General features: G+C 49.3%; 2 protein-coding genes across 2 annotated transcripts in view; one reads left to right on the forward strand and one right to left on the reverse strand.

Moving 5' to 3' along the window:
• LOC122363981 (RNA-binding motif, single-stranded-interacting protein 2-like) overlaps positions 1-14,952 on the forward strand; it is a 30,651-nt gene extending 15,699 nt beyond the window's left edge. Inside the window, exons 2-5 of the mRNA XM_043333897.1 lie at positions 9,871-10,081; positions 13,117-13,366; positions 13,779-14,351; positions 14,542-14,952. Of these exons, the coding sequence (XP_043189832.1) occupies positions 9,871-10,081; positions 13,117-13,366; positions 13,779-14,340 (1,023 nt within the window). The 3' untranslated portion in view covers positions 14,341-14,351; positions 14,542-14,952. The remainder of the gene's footprint in view (positions 1-9,870; positions 10,082-13,116; positions 13,367-13,778; positions 14,352-14,541) is intronic.
• Positions 14,953-18,070: 3,118 nt separating this feature from the next.
• LOC122363987 (translation initiation factor IF-2-like) lies at positions 18,071-21,641 on the reverse strand. The gene is made up of 3 exons (XM_043333910.1): positions 21,427-21,641; positions 20,958-21,119; positions 18,071-18,630 (listed from the first exon to the last, which is right to left on the reverse strand). Exons 1-3 carry the CDS (start codon positions 21,500-21,502, stop codon positions 18,230-18,232), a joined length of 639 nt encoding a protein of 212 aa, XP_043189845.1. The 5' UTR covers positions 21,503-21,641; the 3' UTR covers positions 18,071-18,229.
• Between the last annotated feature and the right edge of the window lie 1,210 nt (positions 21,642-22,851).

The raw sequence follows: 22,851 nt of genomic DNA on the forward strand, positions 1-22,851 counted from the left end.
AGTTGATTGACTAAGCCGGGCTTTGCCATGTTCGAGTATCATAATCGTGATTTTTTCACTACAATGCGAGGAGCCTACCTGATGTATATCCCAATGGCGGCACTGTGCGTGCTCATTTCTATTCGCGGGCGTGCGAGCGTGTTTGATAATGCAGTACCCTCTGCCTAACCTTGATACTCAATAATAAACACAACCTCATCATATCGCCCGTTGGTGACGCAACGGTTTCACGATGGTGAATGCATGAGATTTGCGGAGGTCGAGCAGAGCATTTCGCATTTCGTTGCAACTTACAGTAGTGAGCAATAGATGCCACAATGATCCGTATAGTACATATTTCATAAGTCAGACAGTCATCATGACATGCCTATATAGTTAGGTGTCGTGATTCTGTGTCAGGACTATACGGATTGAGGAAGATTCAAGGCTCAGCAGACCTCTCGTATAAATGTCTTACGCTCAACTTTGTCGCTGAACTAAATAAGTTGTGTAACGCAAACACTTACGAAAATAAATTGCAATTTTCGTTTTATTTTTCCTACGATTGCAAATTCGGCGTAGAGATGTGAAAACAATTGAGCATGTTTTTCAAGATGAATGCCAACTCACATTGCCGTAAAATGTATGAATTTCATAATATGTAATTAATGGCTCTATGCTCATTACATATTCTAGTAAAAATTTCTAGATACCAACTCTGACCGTAAAGGCCTGGCTACACTATGCGTTTTCTTCGTGCGTTTTTTGCGTGTTTGCGTGTTTTTGCGTGATATCGTTCTAGAAAAAAGAAGGATATTACGTTTTTGTGATGTTTTCCACTTTAAATTTTAGTTACATAAGAGTTATATTAGCTTTTGTATATAACCAAAGTAAAAATTATATAGTTTATAACTTTTTTCCTAGAACGATATTACGCAAAACACGCAAACCTGCAAAAACGCACGCAGAAAACGCATCGTGTAGCCAGGCCTTAACTGTCGAGTTCCTTTACGACCTGTGTGACGTATTATCAGCTGCATGGCACGGCATACGGATGGAGCGTGGCTCCGTCACGCGAGGCGGCAGTTACCAACAAGATACGGCAGCCCGCCGTCCGATAACGGCAAATGGTGACGTTTCTAGTTCGCTGGGATCACCGCGCTACCCGCCTTCCTCACCGTCGTCAGCCTCGAGTGCAGTCCTCAGCTGTAGGAACGTCACCGCAACTTGGTAGCGACTGCTGTCCTTCGACCTTCAACGTCTGCAGTGTTCGCCCTTTCATTTGGCTCACGCGATATTGTAATGTGTAGTTACGCAACTTCTTAGTACTCGTCTGCATGTCTGATTTTCTTCCTCCCGCCCCGCCTGCCGCTGTGTCCTCCCTCCCCTTCCCCTGTCACCACCCTGCCCTCCCCGGACATCCCGTGTCCCCGTCCCCGGGGTGCTCTCGATCTCACCCAGCGCCTATCTGACCGATCACCGCCCGTTCGTTCCCGCTCTCGGCCGGACGTCAGGTCCATCTGCACGGCGCTCGGGTGCAGCTGCAACGAGCGCAGTGTCTCCCAGAATGCAGAGAAACCCGTCCTGACCGGCCCGCTCGCGTGGCCGAGATCTCAGGTCGTTCGGTCACGCATCTGTCGCAGATTAACCACGAATCGGTCATATGTCGGTCATAGATAGGTAACAAATCAGTCAAATATCGGTCATGGATCGGTCATGGAAGGAGGGTTTGAGTTCAGCTGGTTGGTTACCGGGCTGGGTCAGTCATGGCTGACCCAATAGACCCTGCACAGTAGTAACATGAGGCCGTGATGCCTATGCAGAACATGTTTAGAACGAGAAGCGAAGGTCGGGCAATGCAAGGTTACACATTCAAAGCGAGGGTAGCATGCTACGACGATACAGTTGAAAGGTTGTAAGGCGAGACACTCCTGCATTCAAGAGCATATATGAATAGCTGCAGTACGTGCTGAGGCTATACGTGTGTGAGGGTTCTCCAGAGTGGGATCTCATTGTTTTCCACTGATGACTGGACATCTTCTATGGACTCAAGGGCAGACTACCACCTCAGGAATGACATGGAGAATCTCAACAGCTTTGTACCTCAATGTCAGCTGCGCTCAATGACTCTGGAGTATCTCATCAAACACCAATTACCATGGAAGCGGTTCGTCCAACCTCGCCTTTTGTTCGTAGTGTTTATCATGGTCGGTATTTCAATGCCGCGCAAAGTTTCTAAGGCCGCTGGCGATGGGTCTTGCTGCAGCGGGAATGTGGTTTCTGAATGGTGCTCCGTGCCTAGGCGCGGTGGAGAGCCATGACGTTCTGGCGTTTGTCGGTTACTGAAATGGCGGAGGCAAGCCGGCACTGGATAGCTCCACGAGACGATCAAGTAGTCAGGGAGGACAGAGGGTCTGTTCCATTCGCACTTCCTAACACCTCTAAACTCATCCAAGAGCGAGATAAATGAGGTTGGAGCAGGGCCCTCCTTGGCTTTGTAGGGGCTAGAGCTGCCACTGGAATAGGGAAGCAATCTTGGAGGAGTTTAGAGGTGTTAGGAAGTGCGACTGGAACAGACCCAGGATCTGATGCCATGGCTCGACGACTGCCACGGTCACCGTTTACGCGCCGCGGTCCGATCGGGTCACACTCACCACGGGTGTAAACATTGGAGCCGGTTACTGGGCGGTGTGTGACCGCCGATAGTGGGCTCAGGGCGGTGTTTAAAGCCGCAGCCACATTCCTGCTGCTGAGGACTGGTCACTTGTCAATGGCCTCTGGTCATTGGTCTGCGCGGCGATCAGCGGCGGGTCGGGTCGGACCCGCTCCGGCACGTACCGGATCCCTGCCCGGTGAATGTGGATCCGGATCCACCCGGTGTATATTAGTGGATCCGGACACAGCCGGTGAAAGGATGGATGCAGATTCGGTGATTTATACTGTTAGGAATGTTGATTGGTGAAGGTTTTACTCCAGGTACGACAGCCTGTCGAATTACCAGAGCAATTTATTCCCATGTAAGTTTTCACAGTCATTTCACGCGGCTGTTCGGTCCAGTCTAAACTGGATATAACCGGCTCAATCTGGCTCGGTTATTGGCAGCTCGCCCCAGTCCAGTTTGGGTCACCAGTTTGTCGCAGACAATCCGGACAGTGCCTGGAAGCGGTGTCGATAGCGGTTTGCCTGTTCGCGAGCAAACTGACCGGACAAAGATAAGCGGATACCAGCGGCCGTTTCAACTCGGTAGGTCTAGTCCCTTTCCGGCCCAAAATAATGCTGTAACTACTTATTTCTCCAGTCTCCACTCAGTTTCAGGGAACTAAACCGTACTGTAAATTGTTGCGTTCAACTACAAGAGAAAGGTATTTTTGATACTTGCTAAAATAGTCAAATGTCTCAAGTTCTGCTGTCTGTACCGGTAATACATATGTATAGTTAGCCCAGCAACAATCCCCAATGCAATGAGGGACGTAAGAGCTGAACTCCGCCTGCTCCTGTTGTCGGCAGACGGTGCTGAATTTGGCCCTCATTGATCGCCGCACACCCACGGCTGGATGACGTCACAGACAGCTGATAGTGACGTCATAGTTAGGCTATGACGCGCCGAACCACTTCATGTTGAGGTGTTTGAGTGGGCGCTCGTTTAGATGGTGCCCGGGGATCTCTTCACGGGTTACGCCGGTCACAACATGCTCCAGCGAGGCGACGGGTGGTGGCTGGACTGTTTCCGGCTGGTTTGTTGGGCAGGTCACGGCACTGTGGCCCATCGCTCACTTCTAAACACCAGGCGGCAGCGCTTCGACTGCGGAACGTTTTTGTCGGAGAGATCGCCACAGAAAAAGCGGCCCCGGTCGCCGGTTGTTGTGTGGGCACAGGCAGCAGTGGAGAGTTTTTCCAAGAATGTCTCCTAACGACAGTTTTTCGCTGAGTCGACAGTGTGTCGACTTATAGAGTCGAGCTCTTTGCTCAGATGACGCTGAGTAAATCACAGAACACAAAGCAAAGGAGCTTGAGTGGGAGCTTTGCTGGTCAAAGCATGAACAAAGGTGCATGACTGAACAGAAATGCGTTGATGGTTTAGCTAAGAACGTTGATGTGCGTGTGCGTTATTTTGATCATAATTTCTGAATTGTCAGGCCCGTATCTGTGTGCGAATTTGTTGAAGTCTGTATCCGTATCTCTGCCGGACATTGTGTCCGTTTTTGTTCCTGTTTCTGTGCATATGCCTGTGCCCATGGCTGCGCCTGTGTCTGTCTGCCTGCGCCGGCCGGACTCGCATGATAACCGGGCCACCAGGCACGGCTTCACCGACTAAAAACTGTTTGTGCTGCCACCGACACGGAACTGATTGTGCCGTCTGGTCCCTCTGCTTCCTGCGTGGTCTGCCTTAGCCCCGGATGGTCCGTCTCCGTCTCGTCTGGTCCCTCTGGTCCCTGTGTGGTGTGCCTAGGACCCGTATGGTACGGTACTGGCCCCGCTGGCCCCGGTCCGGGTCCAGGTGCTGGTCCAGGTCGCATGATATTGTACTTTTTGTTCCAACTCAGAACAACAACTGGGACTAAATCGGGGGATACTTAAGGTATATCATGCATATTGAGCTTGCCCGAACTCTACAGTCGTTATAGGTAAATGATAATCAAAAGCACGCTTTGATAGGCGACGGACCAGGAAGTTGTTCTTATTTCTAGTAAATTATTCTGATGAGTTTTGATGTTGTGGGTTGTTTGAGTTTCGGCTAGCAGCATGGAACGCCATGCATGGTGGTCATTCACATTGCATAGCTTATCGAATGCATCAAAACCAACGACTCTCATGTCAAGCTCTGTGATTATGCACATACTAAGCGTGCTGCTTGATATGCAGTAGGACCATCTGGAAAATCCGATATAATGTCGCTCCTATTGTGATATTTAAAAGGCCTGCCAACCAATGTCTGCAGCTGCGTGAGGTAACAAAGGCATGAGGCTTATTTCGTAAGAGCATATGTCATCACAAATTAGATAAGCACAATAAAATATAAATTTATTTCAAGGATAGGCTACTGAGGCTCCAATTTACATGTTTTTTTTTCTAGAACAATTATTTTTACTCGCGCGTACTACGGTTCTCCTTTGCTTACTCGTATTTCATGCTAACATGCACGCTCGTCAGTAGACTTTCTTCTTTTTCGTACATCGGTCCGATTCACACCCAGAGGCATCTCGTCCATGATCTTGAGCCGACCTGCTTAACTGATCAAACAAGATTGATATCAATTGACCTCCGATTGCGTCAGTCGGCCGCCGCTGATGAAAAAATAATCAGTGACACTGACACATTGATTATATACTGCTACTGCCTGCGGCATCTCCGTCCATTGTCAGAGATTGTGTGCTGAAAGGCAACTCTACTGACGATGTTGCAGTGACGCGATACATGCCAAATTGCAAGTCAAGTGGCCACGTCTTTCTGTAATGACTGCAGTAGTTTCATAGGAACTGGGTGGATGGTGACGTCAAACGCCTTGTAAATACTGGTGATGACGTCTGTCTCACTTGATGACCGCGACCGTCTTCAGCCACACAGCGGCCGCCGATGGGTTCATCCACAGACTTCTCTGTATAGTATTGAGAAGTATGTGGTTCATCATATGATCATGGTCCATGTTCATCCTGCACAGGGGTAATTCAGTCTTTTCCTCGGTTCTTCCCTTCCAACACCACCCTATCAACACTCATTCCTCCGATTCCTCTCTCCAGCACAGTCCTTTTCCCCCTTACTTCCCCACCAGAGTCAATCGGCATATCCCACAGGGCGATTTCCAATCGGTTAGTCACTGCCGGCCCGGGGTCTCCCCGCGCCGTACCGAGCTCTACCTGAGATCATCCCCCACCCCAACCCGTTCCATTCCCCTCCGCGGCCTGGTGTGTCACCCGTCTGTGGTCAACATCAGCGGGTCAGCATGGGTCTGCGCTGTATGAGGTAGTACCAGTGAGCGTGCGCCACATGCGCTGTGGTCTGTGTGCCAAGCGTGATGCACAGTTGACCGATAACCCCAGGTAGCAAGTTTTCAGGGAAGCTTGGGCAAATCTTTTAAAGCTATTTTTGACATAAGCTGACGCTCATTCAGCCGGTATAAATAACAAGAAATGCATTTGCATAGAAACTGTCTTTGTATTTCATTGCTGGATATTGCGAGCATATAAACCCTACAAATTACCGTTTTTATTTTCTAATGTTGCGTGATGCCAAGGGATGATAAGTAAAACGACGAAATTATCTGGACACACGACGTGTTATTTGTTGATTTGACAAGCCATTGAAGTGACGACCCAGTAAAGTAAATCATATTCATTCAACGAATACGTTGGTGTTTTCTGGACCAGCCCGGACTCCATTTTCCAGTCACCTCACCCAGCTCCTCCACTCACCAGTCGGCTCGGTGTGGCGGCGCCCCGGTTCGGTTCTCGCGGTCAGCCGGCGGCCGGCGGTGTCGGAGCCGGTGACGGTGACGGTGTCACCGGTGTCGGGTGTCGCGGTGCTGGGCGTCAGGTGTCAGATACAGGGGGCGGGACGCAGCGACAGACCTAATGGTGAGGCCGGGCGGTCCGCCGGCCCGCCGTGCGCGGCGGTCCGACCCGGTGAGGCGGCCATACCTGCAGCGATGGTCGGACCGACGTGCTGCACGGCACGGGGATAAAGTTACATCGTTAGCACGCACACTGGGGAAACAAACAGAGACGCAGATTCAGACGAAGACATAATGCAAATACGGCCTTAGATACAAACGCAGACGCAGTATAAGTACAGGTACAGACGTACAGTACAGATAAAATGATAGACATAGGAGTGTTTTCTAGGAGAAGACTCTCACACATACTTCTACACCACGTTCAAACACGGACAATACATGCACACGTATTCAGATACAACCCCACACATAGACACTGAGTGAACAATAGACGGATCGAAGCGGAAGCAGCGATAACAGCTGACGGGCAACCCTGAAGCCCCAAAGTTCTGATCCCTATTAGTGTCCGAATGTGCGATGAAGACCTTGTGATGTGCGTGTCTTGCTGCCTGTGAAGTTTTCAGTGTGCTCAGATATTATTTTCGTGTTTCGATGATTCCGAGATCGATTGCAACTGAAGCCATGATCAGCCAAATTATGCACTTGTACGGCAGCTTTTAGTGAACTTGACCCTAAACTCGCAACTTTATGAATTGTTGTGGTTTCCAGCACCCACAACTGTTTCAAGTATCGCCGATTGGCAAAAACTTAAAAAGTTTTGGCTTCCCACTGCCCGTCCCTATCGCCTATCCTTACTTCTCTTTCGTTCTGTCTATTCACACTTCTCGTAAAATTCTGCTCACATATTTGTTATTCAATGACGAAGCTGTCTTTTTACCGACATCACACTGTCGAAGAACAAAGGACAACGGTAGCAATGGTAGTAGTAGTAGTAGTAGTAGTAGTAGTAGTAGTAGTAGTAGTAGTAGTAGTAGTAGATTATTAAAGAGCCATCCACAAGACAAGTGGCTATTATGACCTTCACGTCAATAAAATCGGATCATAACATGCAGGGTAAAATACACACTCACGATGTTACACAACCTAAAATATACATATAGCTCAGGATAAAAAAAAACACCACCTGCACGGCATGGAGTGGTCGCCTGTCGATATCACTCACTGCTGTTGCATCATTGCGCTAACAATCAGCACACCATCCTCACTTTCATTGGTGCGCTGGTGGCGCACGCTGTCATATCCTGTTACTATATTGGTCAGGGTGAGCTTTACACGATTCACCAAGCGGAACGAGACCTCTTTCTTACATTGGAACGGAGACGAGTCAGACATTCAAACGCGACCGCCTTACACTGTGTAATGCTGTGTCATTACGAAAATTGCAGGTCATTAGGAGGCACTCATTACTTTTGGCCGTGTTGAATAACGATTCTCTTTCCTTTATGTCCCTATTGTATAAGCAAACATTTATCTCCGTCAATATTTATGTGCAATTTTATGAAGCCATGCGATGTTATGGAAAAATTTTGGTCATATTAGGTACTTTTTAATTTAGATAATGAGTGCCACTTACCCTTCGGACAATGCCGGAACATAAAGGCACAGCCCACCTCTAAAGTAATGTGCTGTTTTACCAATCTCAACGGATGGCTTTGACTAGCGATTTTTTTATGCATGAGTGATCGAAAAGAAGACGTCAATAGATAAATTTAAAGCTGCAAGGGTGACGATGCATGTAAGCTACATCAAAGTTTCATTGTAGTCTGGCTTATCGTTCCCAAGCTTCAGAAGCAGAATATACCTACCCATGACTGAAACCGCACCTACATTACTTTGACTTCTGTTGTGGACTGTACCAGTCTTCACTTCAACCTCTGATAGCCATGCCAGCGAGAAATAAGCAGTGAACAAACATATGGGGCAGTCTGCCAACTCGGACCCAAGGATTGCTGCGCAATGGTACGATGCTTATTCTTTTCAATGTTTGACTTTTTCTTTTCATCAAACATTTCATCAAACATAAATGTATCCATCGCTGCAAAACGAACAAGTTGTACAAACAGCATTATTGCGTTGCTTAAAAAAAAACATACCAAACCCCGCAGTTCTATCTTTTAGCAATGAAAAACAAGGCTACTAGACCTCGCCTGGTCCCGTGGTCGCACCCATTCATTTGCTGCAGCGCGTAACTCTGTGGCCTGGCAGCGGGCACTCGCCCATTCCGGTACTCTGTTTAGATGACTGCCCCCTTCCGCCATCTCGGGTTTGTTCAGTTCACTGAACACTGAACAGACGAGCTGAACACATCTGAACAGGCGAGCGGCCGACCCCGGCAGCAGCTCGGCAGCGGCGACCTTTTTTGCCGCGATGCGTGGCGCAATGCATACCACGCCGCACGGCATCGCGCGCGACCTCTGAACCGCGGCGCTCGCACAAACACTTCAATTTGGCGTGTTTTCCCCTCCGAGACTGGCTGGTATTCGTTCAAAGTGCGAGCCGGTGCCGGAGCGTCGCACTGCTGTGAACTCTCAGTTGAAACTGTGAATCATAAACACTCGAGATTATAAATGTGTGGGAAATAGTTTCAAACTTATTTTCCAGACTTATCTCTAAAGTTTTCTCCTATTTACGTCATCCAGCTGATAAAACCAGCGTGTTTCAACCAGTTGGAATGTTTTCGAAAGAGCCTAAGCTGAGTGTCGTATGCTCAAATGCCTCATAAAGAATTTCTGAATGATGGGGCTGTATTTATATTCGTGTCCGGCTCTCGCCAACTTGAATTATTAAACGTTTCTGCGAAATTGCAGCAGAAACTACTTCAATCGCTAATCGCCATGTTGTCCAGTAAAAGTTATAACAGTATCGATTCGCCAGTCTCTGCAGAAGTTTTCCGGTGCCTCCTTTTGTCCGCCCTTTGGTACGGGGTGTAATGCGGTACAGTATAACCTTCAGGTGTACCAAGTAGTGACATCTAGCGACAAAATTGTGCGACTGCTGCCCCGCAGCTATCGGCGCCCAAAGCATGTCGGCTTGACGGTACCTTTGTATCCGTATAAGCCGGAAAGTTCATCACCCAACAATGGAGTAGTTGTGCTGAGCTCCACTAAATGATTTATTATTTGCATGGGACACGCGAATTGTCTATCTCATGTCGTGTTATCAAATAATTGGGTACTAATTTACACTGTTCTTCCACTTAATGTTCCAATTATGCTAAGTCCACTTCTTAATCAGACCTAATTCTAATAAAACATGTAACCAACACCCCAGTTGCTGCCTTATCGTGTGGTTAGATGTTTTAAATGACCAATAACGGCAGTTTGTGGTGATAATTCCCTCATTTCTCTGCTCTGTGTGACACCCCCTTCTCTCCTTGACAGAACGGCTACTCTCCGGCTCGGTCGCCGGGCAGCGGCTCCCATACCAGCTCCCACGGCTCCGGTAAGGAGGTGGAACTGAGCAAAACCAACCTTTACATCCGCGGACTGGGCCCGGAGACCACCGATGAGCACCTGCGGACCATGTGCGCCGGCCTGGGTCAGGTCAACTCGACCAAGGCCATCCTGGACAAAACCACCGGACAGTGCAAAGGTCAGTGAGAGGAGCAGAAATAAGATTCGGGGCTAATAAGGGTTACGCTGGATTCGTGGCTTCCTGGGACAGTCGACGACTGGTGCAACTGTCGTTGGCGAGGACATACAATTGGTCCGGGCGTGCGTCTGGGGGAGGTCTGGGCGTGCGAGATTTGTAACTTGATAGCATATCAAATGTCAGTGGTAAGGACATCGAGCGAGCGATATGTTGGGGCTGCCGTGGGGATGAACTTTGGCATGCTGTAGGTTTCGCTTATAAATTTCGCCACCGCCTGTGACCAAATGCCCAAACATGGGTCAATGGAGTCGTGGCCATGAACTTCTGCGCGATAAGGGTCAGGTATGGGGACAAACTGCTCTGGGTTAATGTTTCTAAGGGTTAAGACCTGTTGTTCGTCCTGCTTTGACATTGAAAGGCTATATTGCTAAGCCATCATGGGCCAGGAAAGACGTTACGAATAAATGATACACAGTTAAGTCCTCTTTGGCACAATTTTTAAAATTTGTTTTTTGAAATGCGGACTCCCTGCGCAAAGTGGTGGCTTTCCGCTTGTCCCCTTACTCGACAAATCAACTGATGTTTTATTCTTTGATTGCATCGTATAGTTATTCAGTTACCTCATCCCCAATAAACGCTTACGTCGCGTCTATCTGTCCTTGTCCCTGTCGTCTCTCTTTCAGTCTCTCTCGCCTTGTTTTCTCCCTGTCGACGTTCCCTGTCGCTCCGTTTTTCGTCGGTCCTCTCTGTCGCCAGTGGGTGCGTATTATTTAGGCCAGGGTTCATAATGTCCAGGGCACAATGTGTCCAGTGCTCGAATTGGCCAGTGCCTTGAATTGGCCAGTGTTCACATTGTCCAGGGATTACATGGTCCAAAAGTGGCCAACTGGCTGCAGATAGGGTAAATTCAAAGAGGCCAGGGTTCATAATGTCCAGGGCACGATGTGTCCAGTGTTCAAAATGGCCAGGGTTCATAATGTCCAGGGCACGATGTGTCCAGTGTTCGAAATGGCCAGGGTTCATAATGTCCAGGGCACGATGTGTCCAGTGTTCAAAATGGCCAGTGCCTTGAATGGGCCAGAGTTCATACTGTCCAGGGATTACATAGTCAACCAAACCTAACCTAACCTAACCTTAACCTAACCTAACCTAACCTAACCTAAGGTAATGATGTTTGCCTACCAGGGATAAGGAAATAGTGTCTCGCATGAATAGATTGCAAGCAATAGTAAATCAAATATTTTTAGGTTAAGTGGTTATGCATCAGGCTTCAGGCCTTCGGCCTGAAGCCAGATACATAATCACTTAACCTAAAAATATTTGATTTACTATTGCCTGTAATCTCTCCTAAGGCATTGCCTTCGGCACTGCACTGCTTTGCATTGAGCTGATTCCGTGTTTTTTTACATAATGACGTCACTTTCAGTGACTATGTAATCCCTGGACATTATGAACTCTGGCCCATTCAAGGCACTGGCCATTTTGAACACTGGACACATAGTGCCCTGGACATTATGAACCCTGGCCATTTCGAATACTGGACACATCGTGCCCTGGACATTATGAGCTCTGGCCATTTTGAACACTGGACACATCGTGCCCTGGACATTATGAACCCTGGCCTCTTTGAATATACCCTATCTGCAGCCAGTTGGCCACATTTGGACCATGCAATCCCTGGACATTATGAACTCTGGCCCATTCAAGGCACTGGCCATTTTGACACTGGACATAGCGTACCCTGGACATTATGAACCCTGGCCAGAATGAATGCTCCCCGTCGCCAGTCTGCCTGTCGGTGGCAGCCGCGGCGCAGAAGCACGTCGCCACTACCCGGCGGTGATTCAATTAGATTTGATTGACTCAACTAGCCCGGCCGGCGGCCCGCTCCTGCCGCGGGGAAGGGTGACGTCCTGCCCCTCCCCTCCGGCGGCCCGCGCGCCGCCGCCGGCCACAATGGATGACCGCCGCCGGCCGCGCCATGGCACTAATTGGCACTGCCCTGATGGCCGAGAGGACGGCAGCTACTGCCAGCTCGTTGGGAACGCTGGAGAAGGGCGGTCATCAGAGCTCAGAGGGTGCCAGCGGAGGGACATTGCCACGGGCGCGGCGCGGGAAATACAGCATGTTCTGGTGTTGCAAACAAAAATCAAACAAAATGGAGGATGGGGGGCTGATCGTTTATGTGCTGATACGATGACATATTTCTCAAACAATTTAATGGTAATTTGGTATATGAATATCGAGTAATAAGCTGTATTTTCTACGGTACGTAACGGCGAGAATCCACCGCACAAGGAGAGACGACTCTTGCTTTCACATGCCCCGAGCAACGACATTTTATCTTTGCCATGGAACTCCCGGTCTTGACACCGGTGGATACCCTGCTAAGTAATTCACCGCTGCTCCAGCCGGCTGCTATCTCTGGCGAGCTCATTTCCTGTGGGACGGGGCGTCATGATCTAAACTGTGCCGCGTCGAGCCGGTCCACAAATAGCACCCTCATTACGTCGAGTCGAGCCGGACACCGCCGATCCCGAATTGGACGCGGGGACACGGCACCTCTTTCACAGCAGTCTGGCAGCGTTAGACGCTATTAATGTTAAACGAGACGGATGAAAAAGTAATTGAAGTGGCGTGTTTAAACGAATTTGGTGGAATACTTTGACGTCAGAATTTATTGCTTGGACGCATTGATCATGTGATTGGTAATATTTGCAAAAAATAGCCAGTGTTTACTTCAAATCTCTTGGCAGGCTGGAAACGGTTTTGATTTTCCCTACTTCAAAGAGAACCTACAGATGTTACAGCTTCCAACTACATTAACAAACACAGACCTACTTAAAGTAAACATGCATTATTCAGGGCACATCTCGAGCCGCTCTTCGTACGCTCGCAGATCGTCACAATATGGCTTTTTATACATATACATAGACCAGTGTTGTAATGGAATCTCAGTGCTACCCATAACATATTAATAGGCCAACCAACCATTCAACTATCACTCACCCACCTCTTCCCACTGCTCTGCGCAGGGTACGGTTTCGTCGACTTTGACACCGCAGAGGCGGCGCAGAAGGCTGTGAAGCACCTGGTCGCCCGGAACATCCAGGCTCAGATGGCTCGCCAACAGGAGCAGGACCCAACCAACCTGTACATCACCAACCTGCCGGCCTCCTTCACTGAGCGGGAGCTGGAGGCGCTGCTGCAGCGACACGGGTCGGTCATCTCCACCCGGATACTGAGGGACGACAACGGCGTCAGCAGGGGCGTCGGATTCGCCAGGTGAGAAAAGGATGGAAGAGGGAAAGAGAGAGAGAGAGAGAGAGAGAGAGAGAGAGAGAGAGAGAGAGAGAGAGAGAGAGAGAGAGAGAGAGAGAGAGAGAGAGAGAGAGAGAGAGAGAGAGAGAGAGAGAAAGAGAGAGAGAGAGAGGGAGAGAGAGAGAGAGGGAGGGAGAGAGAGGGTGGAAGGTGGGGAGAAGGGACAGCGGAGAGATGTAGGAAAACGTTAGTAGTGGAGCTCAAGGAAGGAGTAAGCAGTGGAACGAAAGGCAGAGGGGTCAGTAGAGGGGCTGATAAGTTGAGGAAAGTAAAGGGAGAGCGGGCCCTCTCGGAAGTGTGCGTATCCACGCTGCTGGTCACAAGCGTACTGCAGCAGGTTTCCATTCTAGCTAACAGTTGATCCCCCCTCCCCCAGGATGGACCTGCCCGAGACCTGTGACAAGGTGATCCGCGCGCTCAACGGCCACACTCTAGACAACAACCAGGGGCTCCAGCTGGCGGTCAAGTTTGCAGACGGAAACAAGAAGCGCCAGCAGCAGAAGGCGGTGGCCGCTGCCGCTGCCGCCGCTGCTGCTGCTGCCGCCCAGCAGGAGCCGCGCTGGCGCCCCCTGGAGCCGGCCGGACCGCGGCTGGCCGGCTACGAGGCGGCGCTGTCAGCGGCCGGCCGCTACCCGCTGCAGCAGCTGCCCTACTGGCCGCAGCCGGCGCTCGTCTACCCGGGCGGCTCGCTGGCCGGCCAGCACGAGCTGGACACGTTCAGCCTGCTGCAGAGCATGCAGCAGCTGCAGCTGGCGGCGGCGCCGCACCCGGCGCACCCGCAGCAGTACGGCGGCTACCCGGCCTACGGGGCGGCGCCGTACCCGCCGGCGGCCGCGGCCGTCAGCCTGGCCGGCTTCTACCCGCCGCACCAGCACCACCATCACCACCTGGTGCCGGCCGTGTCGCTGGCGCCCGCTGAGGCGGCTGGTGCTGACTGAGTGCCACTCAGGTGAGCGGACATGAGGGGGTGTACTGGGGGAGTGGAGAAGGTAAGGGCTGGGAGAGGGATGGGCGCTGGAGAGTGAGAGATGTCTGGCCTGGGGCCGCGGAGCGAGTTTTTGGGTAGTTTTGAAATGCGTTTTGCTTTTTTCGCAATTGCCTGAAAAATTACTAACAGAATCAAACTTTGCCGATTTCAGGTTGGTGCTGATTGGGGGGCAGAAGTGTGTTGGCGGATGAAGGAGCTTACAGGCGTCGGTGCTGCCACTGAGAGTGGAAGAGTCGTCCGACTTTCGGCCGTTGATGGCGCTAGTGTGCGCGACTGTGGAGCTAGAGTCAGTGTGCGGCCTCGAGGCGGACGAACGGACATACATGACCGCCTTACGAGAGGGAAGACTTTCTTCAGTGAACGGACAGACTCTTTGATTGGAGTATGAACTCCAGTGAGGGTGTGCTGAGGTTCCATTCCACTGAAATTCCGACACCGCGCCGCACTGTGGGGTGTGGAATCACTCGATTTGGTAGCTGCGTGAATCACCAGTTCGCGATGTTTCGCCAGACGGTCTCCAGTGGTCCGCCGCTGGTCCCCGTCGTCCGCCGCTTGTCCCCGTGGACCATTTTTCGAGGCCTCGCGTCCCATCTCGAGTCTGCTGCCTACGGCTGCTGACTGTCTCATGTTTTATACGGCCTGCATCCTAAACATTTATATTTAATTTCCTGCCTTTTGCGGAGTTTGCCTGTTTGAAGTGTGTCCCGTGAATCGTTCGCCTTTCTTGGGTCGCTGGGGTTATAGATTAGGTGGACGCAGTAATTTGTGTGGGGTTGGAGTGCTCTTTGCGGTGCCTTCGTCTTTGTCTCACCTTACTCTCGACTTGTCTCCTTTTTTAAATATCTTCTTTGATTGCTTCTAGTTGACTGTGCTGCATGGTGAAATTCATGCAAAGGTGATAGCTGGTAATTCCATAGGAGAAAGATTCGGATGTTACGATAGGTAAATGCTATGATCAGCAGCCTGCGGATCAATCTACATTCCTCAGAGAACATTTATTGTGCCATACAGAGGCTATTGTAGACCGAGCCATGAAGACGTGTAAGATTTATAAGAGAAAAATCCGAGATCGGCCGTCCCTTAACCCTAAAAATTGCATTTCTTTACGGTTTGTTACAATTTGAGATTATACAAAACGTGTGCCGATATTTTCCCCGCGTCTGACTACATCATGGATGTCGAGGGGATACATTTCATATCTCTCCTTCATGCCATATCGTGCTGAGGTGTATATGAGAAATGTGCCGTCTAAACTGTGGCTGGTAGATTTGTTTGAGGTATTGTCTCGGCTGGGTCTGACTTCCCCACTGGTTCAGCCACTGGTCTGCGCTGTCGTGATGTGGTGAAACAGACTATATGTCACCACGAAAATAGCTCCGAAATGGAAGAGGTCTAGTGCCTGGACTTCAAGGAGATTCCGGAAGGACTGTCCCCCCCCCCCCCCCGGATAGCCGGCCTGCTATTTTTGTACATATTTTTGTGACCGCCAATGACCACTGTCTCGGAACGTTGCGCATGTTTGAAGTTTTGGCGACGGCTTGGGAGGTGCTGTTTGTATGACCAGTGGTTGCTGTTTGTATGACCAGTGGTTGCTGTTTGTATGACCAGTGGTTGCTGTTTGTATGATCAGTAGTGCAAACCGCTGGGGGATTGAGCGGGTTATGTTGACGGACTGTCCGAGTGAATGCCGCGCTGGCGACACGACATTGTCTCTGAACACTTCCGAGAATTAGGGGCAGTGGCGGGAGTGGCGGGTTTGTTGGGAGTGTGGATGTTCGGAATTACGATTGTCATGTTTGTCGGGGATTGTGAATGAGTTGGGTGTTGTGTATGTCCGGGTATGTGAGCCGGGGACCAGTTCGTCAGGTGTGCGGCAGTGTAGCGCCCGTAGTCCGTGTGCCGGGCTGGACTGAGGGCTGCGATGGCAGGGGTGGGTGCGGCAGCGCTCCTAGCAAAGAGCAGCCGCTGGGTGACCCGGCTGTGTCCTCAAGGACGGCTGGCTGGGCCGCCGGCGGCGTACAATACACTGAAAAAACATACAACGGTAATGTGTGGAGACTGAGTGGTGGCTGCTGAGGTACTGAGGTAGAATTGGGTACCTCGCCTGCCCCTGCGCGCACTGCGGCCAGCCGTCAGTCGACCTGGCGCGGGGTCACGGGCCGGATCAGTGGTCAAGGTCACCGACTGCGACCGCACAGCGAAGACAGTGGAGTGGACAATTAACAGTGGGGAACCAGCACATCGATATCTGCGCAGTGCGCTAATGGCCAACCTGAGGTCAGGTCAGTACCGTGCCTCTCCGTTGTAAATTGGTGAACTCCGGAAATTATTTGCGCCGGAAGTGGTAAAATCTGATTTTTTAAAGCATGCATATTTGCTCTCTCTCTCTCTCTCTCTCTCTCTCTCTCTCTCTCTCTCTCTCTCTCTCTCTCTCTCTCTCTCTCTCTCTCCCTCTCTCTCTCTCTCTCTCTCTCTCTCTCTCTCTCTTTCGTCACGTTACTGGCATATGTCGTTGACAAAATGGTGCACTTCAAATCTTGCGTGAACCGTCAATTCGGTGTCTAGGGCCATTCAAGGTAATCCGTTTTTTTTTGTCGGTAGCTCCCGATCAAAACGAGTCGCCACCAATGAACTCTGAATAGATTCAGCTAAGTTTCCGGGAGTGCCAGCAGTCTGCGCACTTCCCAGGGGTGCTTGCAAGGAAATATACTAATAAAACAGCAACCGAACAACATTGCGGCTCTATTTCCCGGATAACCGACGACAAGGAAGATTATATACCGATGAGTGAGCTGTCTGTGAAATGGTTAGACTCTGACCTTCCCTGTCTCTTAGAAAGACGAACACCAGGTAAATAGCGCATATTCTCAAGCTCGAAGCCAGAGTGAACCATGTTGTTCCGTTACTGACAGCAACTCCAACTGAAAAAAGCAAGACTTCCAGGCTGCAAATCATATGCTTCATAGCGTAGCTTCAAACAGACGTAAAACGTCTCTGACCGACTTCAATAGATCAAAGTGCGGCAAAAGCAGACGGATCTAACAATGTTCACCTCAAGTAATGACTCCCGAATGGCTTTTCAATGTTGCATTTCATAAATTAACGTTCATTGTCTTACTGCATATTCTTACAAGAATCGTTTTTGTATGGCGCATTACATGCAGTGCCCACTAGTCTAATTAAAAATGTGCAATAATAAATATAGCGTCTATCTTAACCGAGTAATGCAACTACAATAAAGTTGAAAGTGCGTCTTTCATCACCTTGCATGCGTTGTTTGAATATGGTTGACTGATGGCTTATTTAATAGCTGGGGTTGTAAGTAGCCGAGCACACGCCATTTTCACATTTACATCATGCTTCTATACATAATTCGTATTTGTGATTATGAGAAACATTCAAATCGGAAGCCGTTTTAGAAGTACATTCCTCTCAAATCAAACATGAACATCATACCAAAATGCGTGTAAATGTAATTCAAAACGAGCCGTCTCCGTTTTAAAATTGTTCCAATCAACTTTTGCCTTTGAAAGCAAATGTGCACCTGACCGTGTCGTACTTGCATCGTTCTGTCCATTAAGTGCTTTATTATGTAGTATCCTAGTTCTCTGCTCTGTTCGCGACTTTCCCAATTCAGTATCCAAACACTTCAAAAACAATTATGTGAAACGTTAGTGTTTTATTGTGCTATTTATTTATTACACAAATAAATCTTTTACAGTATTGTTACAGTCATCAGCCTTGTTGCTCAGCTCATTGAGTGTTGCTCAGTCCAGTTGGGAAGTACAGTCGACCTCCCGTTCAGTAATGTCCTCTCTAGCGCCCTGCTCCGTCCGCTCCTAGAGCACGTACTGGCGGCCGGTGCGGTGGACGGGTCTCTCCTGCCTGCCGCCGCGCCGCGGGTAGTCCCGCCGTCTCTGGACGTCCTCCCGGTACTGGAACTGGCTGTCCCGGGGCGGCGTGCGGCGGCCGTTCGGTCCAGGCCCTCCGCGCTGGAACGGACCGCCCCGCCGGCCCCCCGGGGGACCACGCCGGCCCGGCCCGCCGCGGCGGCCAAACGGCCGGGTGGGCCGGGTCGGCCGGGTGGGGCGCGTCGGGCGGGTGGGGCGCGTGGGACGGGTGGTGGGTGTTGTGGGCGTGGTCGGCGTGGTCGGCGTGGTGGTGGTGGGCCGCGTAGGACGGGTCGGGGGCGTGGTGGGCTCCTCCGTGGTCCAGCCGTCGTAGCTGTAGTCGCTGTCACCTGCAACAAAAACAACGTTCTTACTTCTTAGCTCAGGACGAGGCATCGATGCCAATGATATGGCACCACTTGCTAGAGACGTAAGATAACTTAACATTAGAAGCATTTTTAGGTTGCAAAATACAGCAGCTGAACGCTCTTAGTTGCCAAGAAGAGTCCATGAGCAAAGAACAGTTAAATGATATTTATGTGATCAATTAGGAATGCTGCATGCGGAATGAGCGAGCCGTATAAAGTTAGCCAACTCAATAAAAGAAGATGCTTTCCAGACGGGAAAATGCGCATTATATTGTCCAAATAGCTGGTAGTGGATAATTAATCGGTGTTATAAAGGTCAGCATTGTTGTATCGGCTGGTTATCCGCAGATAAGGCCTAAGGGTGTGACCGATAAAACTATTTCAATATACGAGTACGCACGATTTGGTGCTCTCAGTAATGAGGAAAAGGATCAACACGAGGAAGACAGACCACAGGTAACTTGTCCTCGGGTCATTTACATTTGCCTGGCAATCTGGGAGAGTTGTGTTCGTGAGTCACCAGTTGATGGTCACAGGCCTTTTTTCCATCATTCGTTTATAAGCGATTCAGATGTCGAGTTCAAGCATTTCCTTCATTGACCATGCTAATTGATATCGGTGCGTCATGCTCGCTAATGACCGGAAAATCCAACACTTGTCATTTTCCTATCTGACTGCCCAGTTATGCAAATGCTAGGTACCATGCCCAGTTTCCTCACAAAAGCTAACTGCGTTTCCAGAGGAAGTAGTCCACTGAGTATGGTTATCGTCGTCAGTCGCTAATCAGTCCACCGTTTTGGTACAGTACGGTTTCCAGTGACCCTAAGTGCGGTCCTTACCCCCGCGGTGGTGGAACCAGCGGCGGCGGTGGGGCGGCGGCCGGCGGCGGTGGGGGCGGGGGCGGGGGCGGCGGCGACGCTGCCTTTCTCTCTGCCAGAAAGGGCGCCTCTCCCGCCCGAAGCCCTCGGATACCGGTGCGCCCCCGCCTGCGGTCCTCCGTCCCTCGTGGACACCAACTTCCACTGTCGAACACCAGTGAGAGCCCTTTCAGCGCGAGACTTTACCTACCGATTGTAAACAAACGAAATGCGAAAATAAATACGACATTTTAATCAATTTTTCAACGAGGCATGAAAATCACATGCATGGATTTTAGTTAGCTTTGAAATTCCTTGGTTCTCTTTATCAAAAATGAAAAAGATGAGGACGCATTTGCCGTTACAATGCTAAAAAACATAATTTCTAAAAAAAAAACTTCCAAACCCTTCCGAGACGCGTGACCTAAGCGTGTTAACCGCAACCGTGTTTTAACTTTTTTGACAGTTAAACATATGTCAACTTAAAAAATGGAATGTGTTAACGCGTTACGTATCTCAAATATCTGTCTCAGTTGTACTGCACTGATCCCGATGTCTTTATCGTTAAGTTGCATGATGGAGACGTAACCGTCTCTGGTTCTGACTTCCGACAGGGTGTTTCGCGGCGTGCATTTCACTTCTCTACTGGGCCGCTTTTGTTCGGCTCTTGTAGAGCTCGTAGTTACGGACTCTGCACCCAGCATCCTTCCCCTAATTTTGAGTCTGGCGCCGTCTGAGTCAGTTTTTCCACCGCCACTGCCGACTGCCACCGCCGCCGCTGTCCAGCTCTGGGTATGGTCCTTTCGAACCTGTATCAATATTATAATAATTTATTTACGAGTGTATATTGTATTCGATATTACAGAAAACGTTTTTATATGCTCAGGAATTTCAAAACAAAGTTAGCATGATAATTCGCATCTGCTGTCCAGCAATAAATTGATAGCAAACGTCCTTATTTATATTCAAGATCGTTTTGTTCTTAGAAAAGCAGCGTGCGACAGTTTGCAATTTGATAGGCTGCGATTATGATATTTTCTTTTTATTGCATTTCAAGTAACTTTCAAGCTGTGAAACATGATTTCCATCTGACACTGTTTTTTATAGATCTGATATTTGCCATTGAATATTTTCTTGTTTTGAGCACATAAGTAAATTCGAAGTACCCATTCGTACTATTTTTATCAGTATCAAAATAAGGTAATTTCCGTGTGAGATGACCAGTTTTTAATGACTTGCTTTATATGCTAAAAATTTCAGGGAATAGTTTTTGTTTTTATTGCCATGCAATTGATTAACAATGCAACATCTCGCATTGCTTGTGCTTATTCCCGTTTGCCTTTGACTATAAATTATTTTATCGAAGTTTTGCACAACAGTTTGCGGTACTAATGGGTATGAGTGATTGTTGAGTACGTGAGCACCAGCTAGGAGTCTCGGCACCAGTCTCACCGTCTGAGCCGTAGTCCCAGCTGCCGTAGTCGTTGTAACCGCGCTTGTTCTGGCGGGCCGGCGAGCTCGACCCGCGGCTGTCGTAATAGTCGTACCCCGAGTTTGAGCTGTAGCTGGACGGCGCAGAGTAGTCGGCCACTGCGTTCCAGTCCCGGTACTGGCCTGAGACGGGCGGTGGGAGGACGTCAGGCGCCAGCGGGGACCGAGGAGTGTGCTTTAAACCAAACTACAGTCGGAGAAATGCCTTTGATGACATGGGTAGGGCTCTGTGAGCGAAAATTGAATATGACTCAGGCAAATCATTAGCATACGAACACATCAAATCCACCTCAAGTGAAAAAACGGACATGAAATAAAAATAATAAATTCGGAAATTTGTAAACTAAATCGCTCGCTATACTCTCTGAGTAGGAAAACTGCTTCAAATCAGCCCAGAGATTCTCACATTCCACCAGCACTACTCTCTCACCGTGGGCAGGCAGCAGTGAGCAGCTCACTGTGAGAAGAAGGGCCAGCCGACCGGCGGCGGCCACTGATGACGTCATGACTGGTCCTGCTCGCGGTGCCGTCGCCAGCCGACTGAACAGCGTCGCGCCGAGCCCGTCATATAGACGCGGTTCGGCCGCGACCTTCCGCGAACCGCCATCGAAGCCGGCGGTGCATTGTTTCCATCGGACGCAGCGCCAGTGTCGGCACCTGGCGTTTTTATTAGAGCAGCTTTGTTTCCTGACCGTATACTCACGATTTGATGGTATTGTTTCATTCTTTCCGCCTCTGCTCCTTCCCTGCTTAGCGGAGTCAATCAAGAGTTTCTTCCTTGATCGGGTAAAAATGTTATGAATCCCTCCTACATTGACCTATCCTGTCTCGGAATCAAAGAAAATAAGTTCGTATTAAACAGGTGGTCGTTTCCATTGAAGTGTATGATTTGCATGTTCTCACGAGAGCATGTGCGTATTAAAATGTGGCGTCCCGCGTCAGTCAATGCAAGCTGATGTTCTAAAGATCATCAGCAATATCAATAAGGATGAATGTGACTGTGAGTCTTATGGTCCTAATCCATGCATTGCATTGAAGAAAAATACGGCATTCTGTCCCATAAATGACTTATCAAATCATTGCGAACGCATAATTATTTTGCAACCTGGTTATCTTCTTAACCCGTGCATGATTGGGGGGAGGGGGGCTCTATAGAGCCCCCCTCCCGTTTTTCGGCAATATCTTCTTAACCGTTTGACGGATCAACACGAAACTTGTGATACCCTCAGCGACATCAATTTGACACCTTGCGCTAAAATTTCAAATATTCTAGCTACCCTAGTTTGGCCGGAAATGACGTCAGAGTGACGTCATGTCGGCCGATTTTGATGCAAAATATTTGGTAAAATATTGTTCAAACACCAGCTTTAAGTTTTTATTGGGAGCTTTCGGAAGCGTTACAGCTTCCTTCGTCAGCCTTGGATATAATTCTTAAAAAGACATAAACACGTAATATTTTACCATATGAATCCGTCCCAGCTCAACAACAGCATATATAATGCAAAATATTGAATTACGGCAAACGCCTTCAAAAACTTAGTTTTAAAGCTAGATCCAATTTCTTTGCATCAGTGAGCTACAAATAAACGTAGCTATCAAACTGCTATCTCGATTTTTTTTGAAAATTTTGAAAAATATGTTCTTACAACTGTAAAAAAATGATTTTTTTCAAAACGTTTTTGATTTTTCACAAAAAAACGTAATATATGTGATAGAACACACACTGATGAACTACTCGAGCACGTTTTAGCCCATTATCTTAACCCTCGCATGTGTAGGGGGGGGGGGGGGGGTCGGATGGACCCCCCCATGGTTTTTCGCGAATAATTCGCGTAAAAAGCGGCCGATCGCGACG

This window comes from Amphibalanus amphitrite, unplaced genomic scaffold (genome assembly GCF_019059575.1).
Source record: "Amphibalanus amphitrite isolate SeventyFive unplaced genomic scaffold, NRLGWU_Aamphi_draft 000650F_arrow, whole genome shotgun sequence".
Lineage (NCBI taxonomy): Eukaryota > Metazoa > Arthropoda > Thecostraca > Balanomorpha > Balanidae > Amphibalanus > Amphibalanus amphitrite.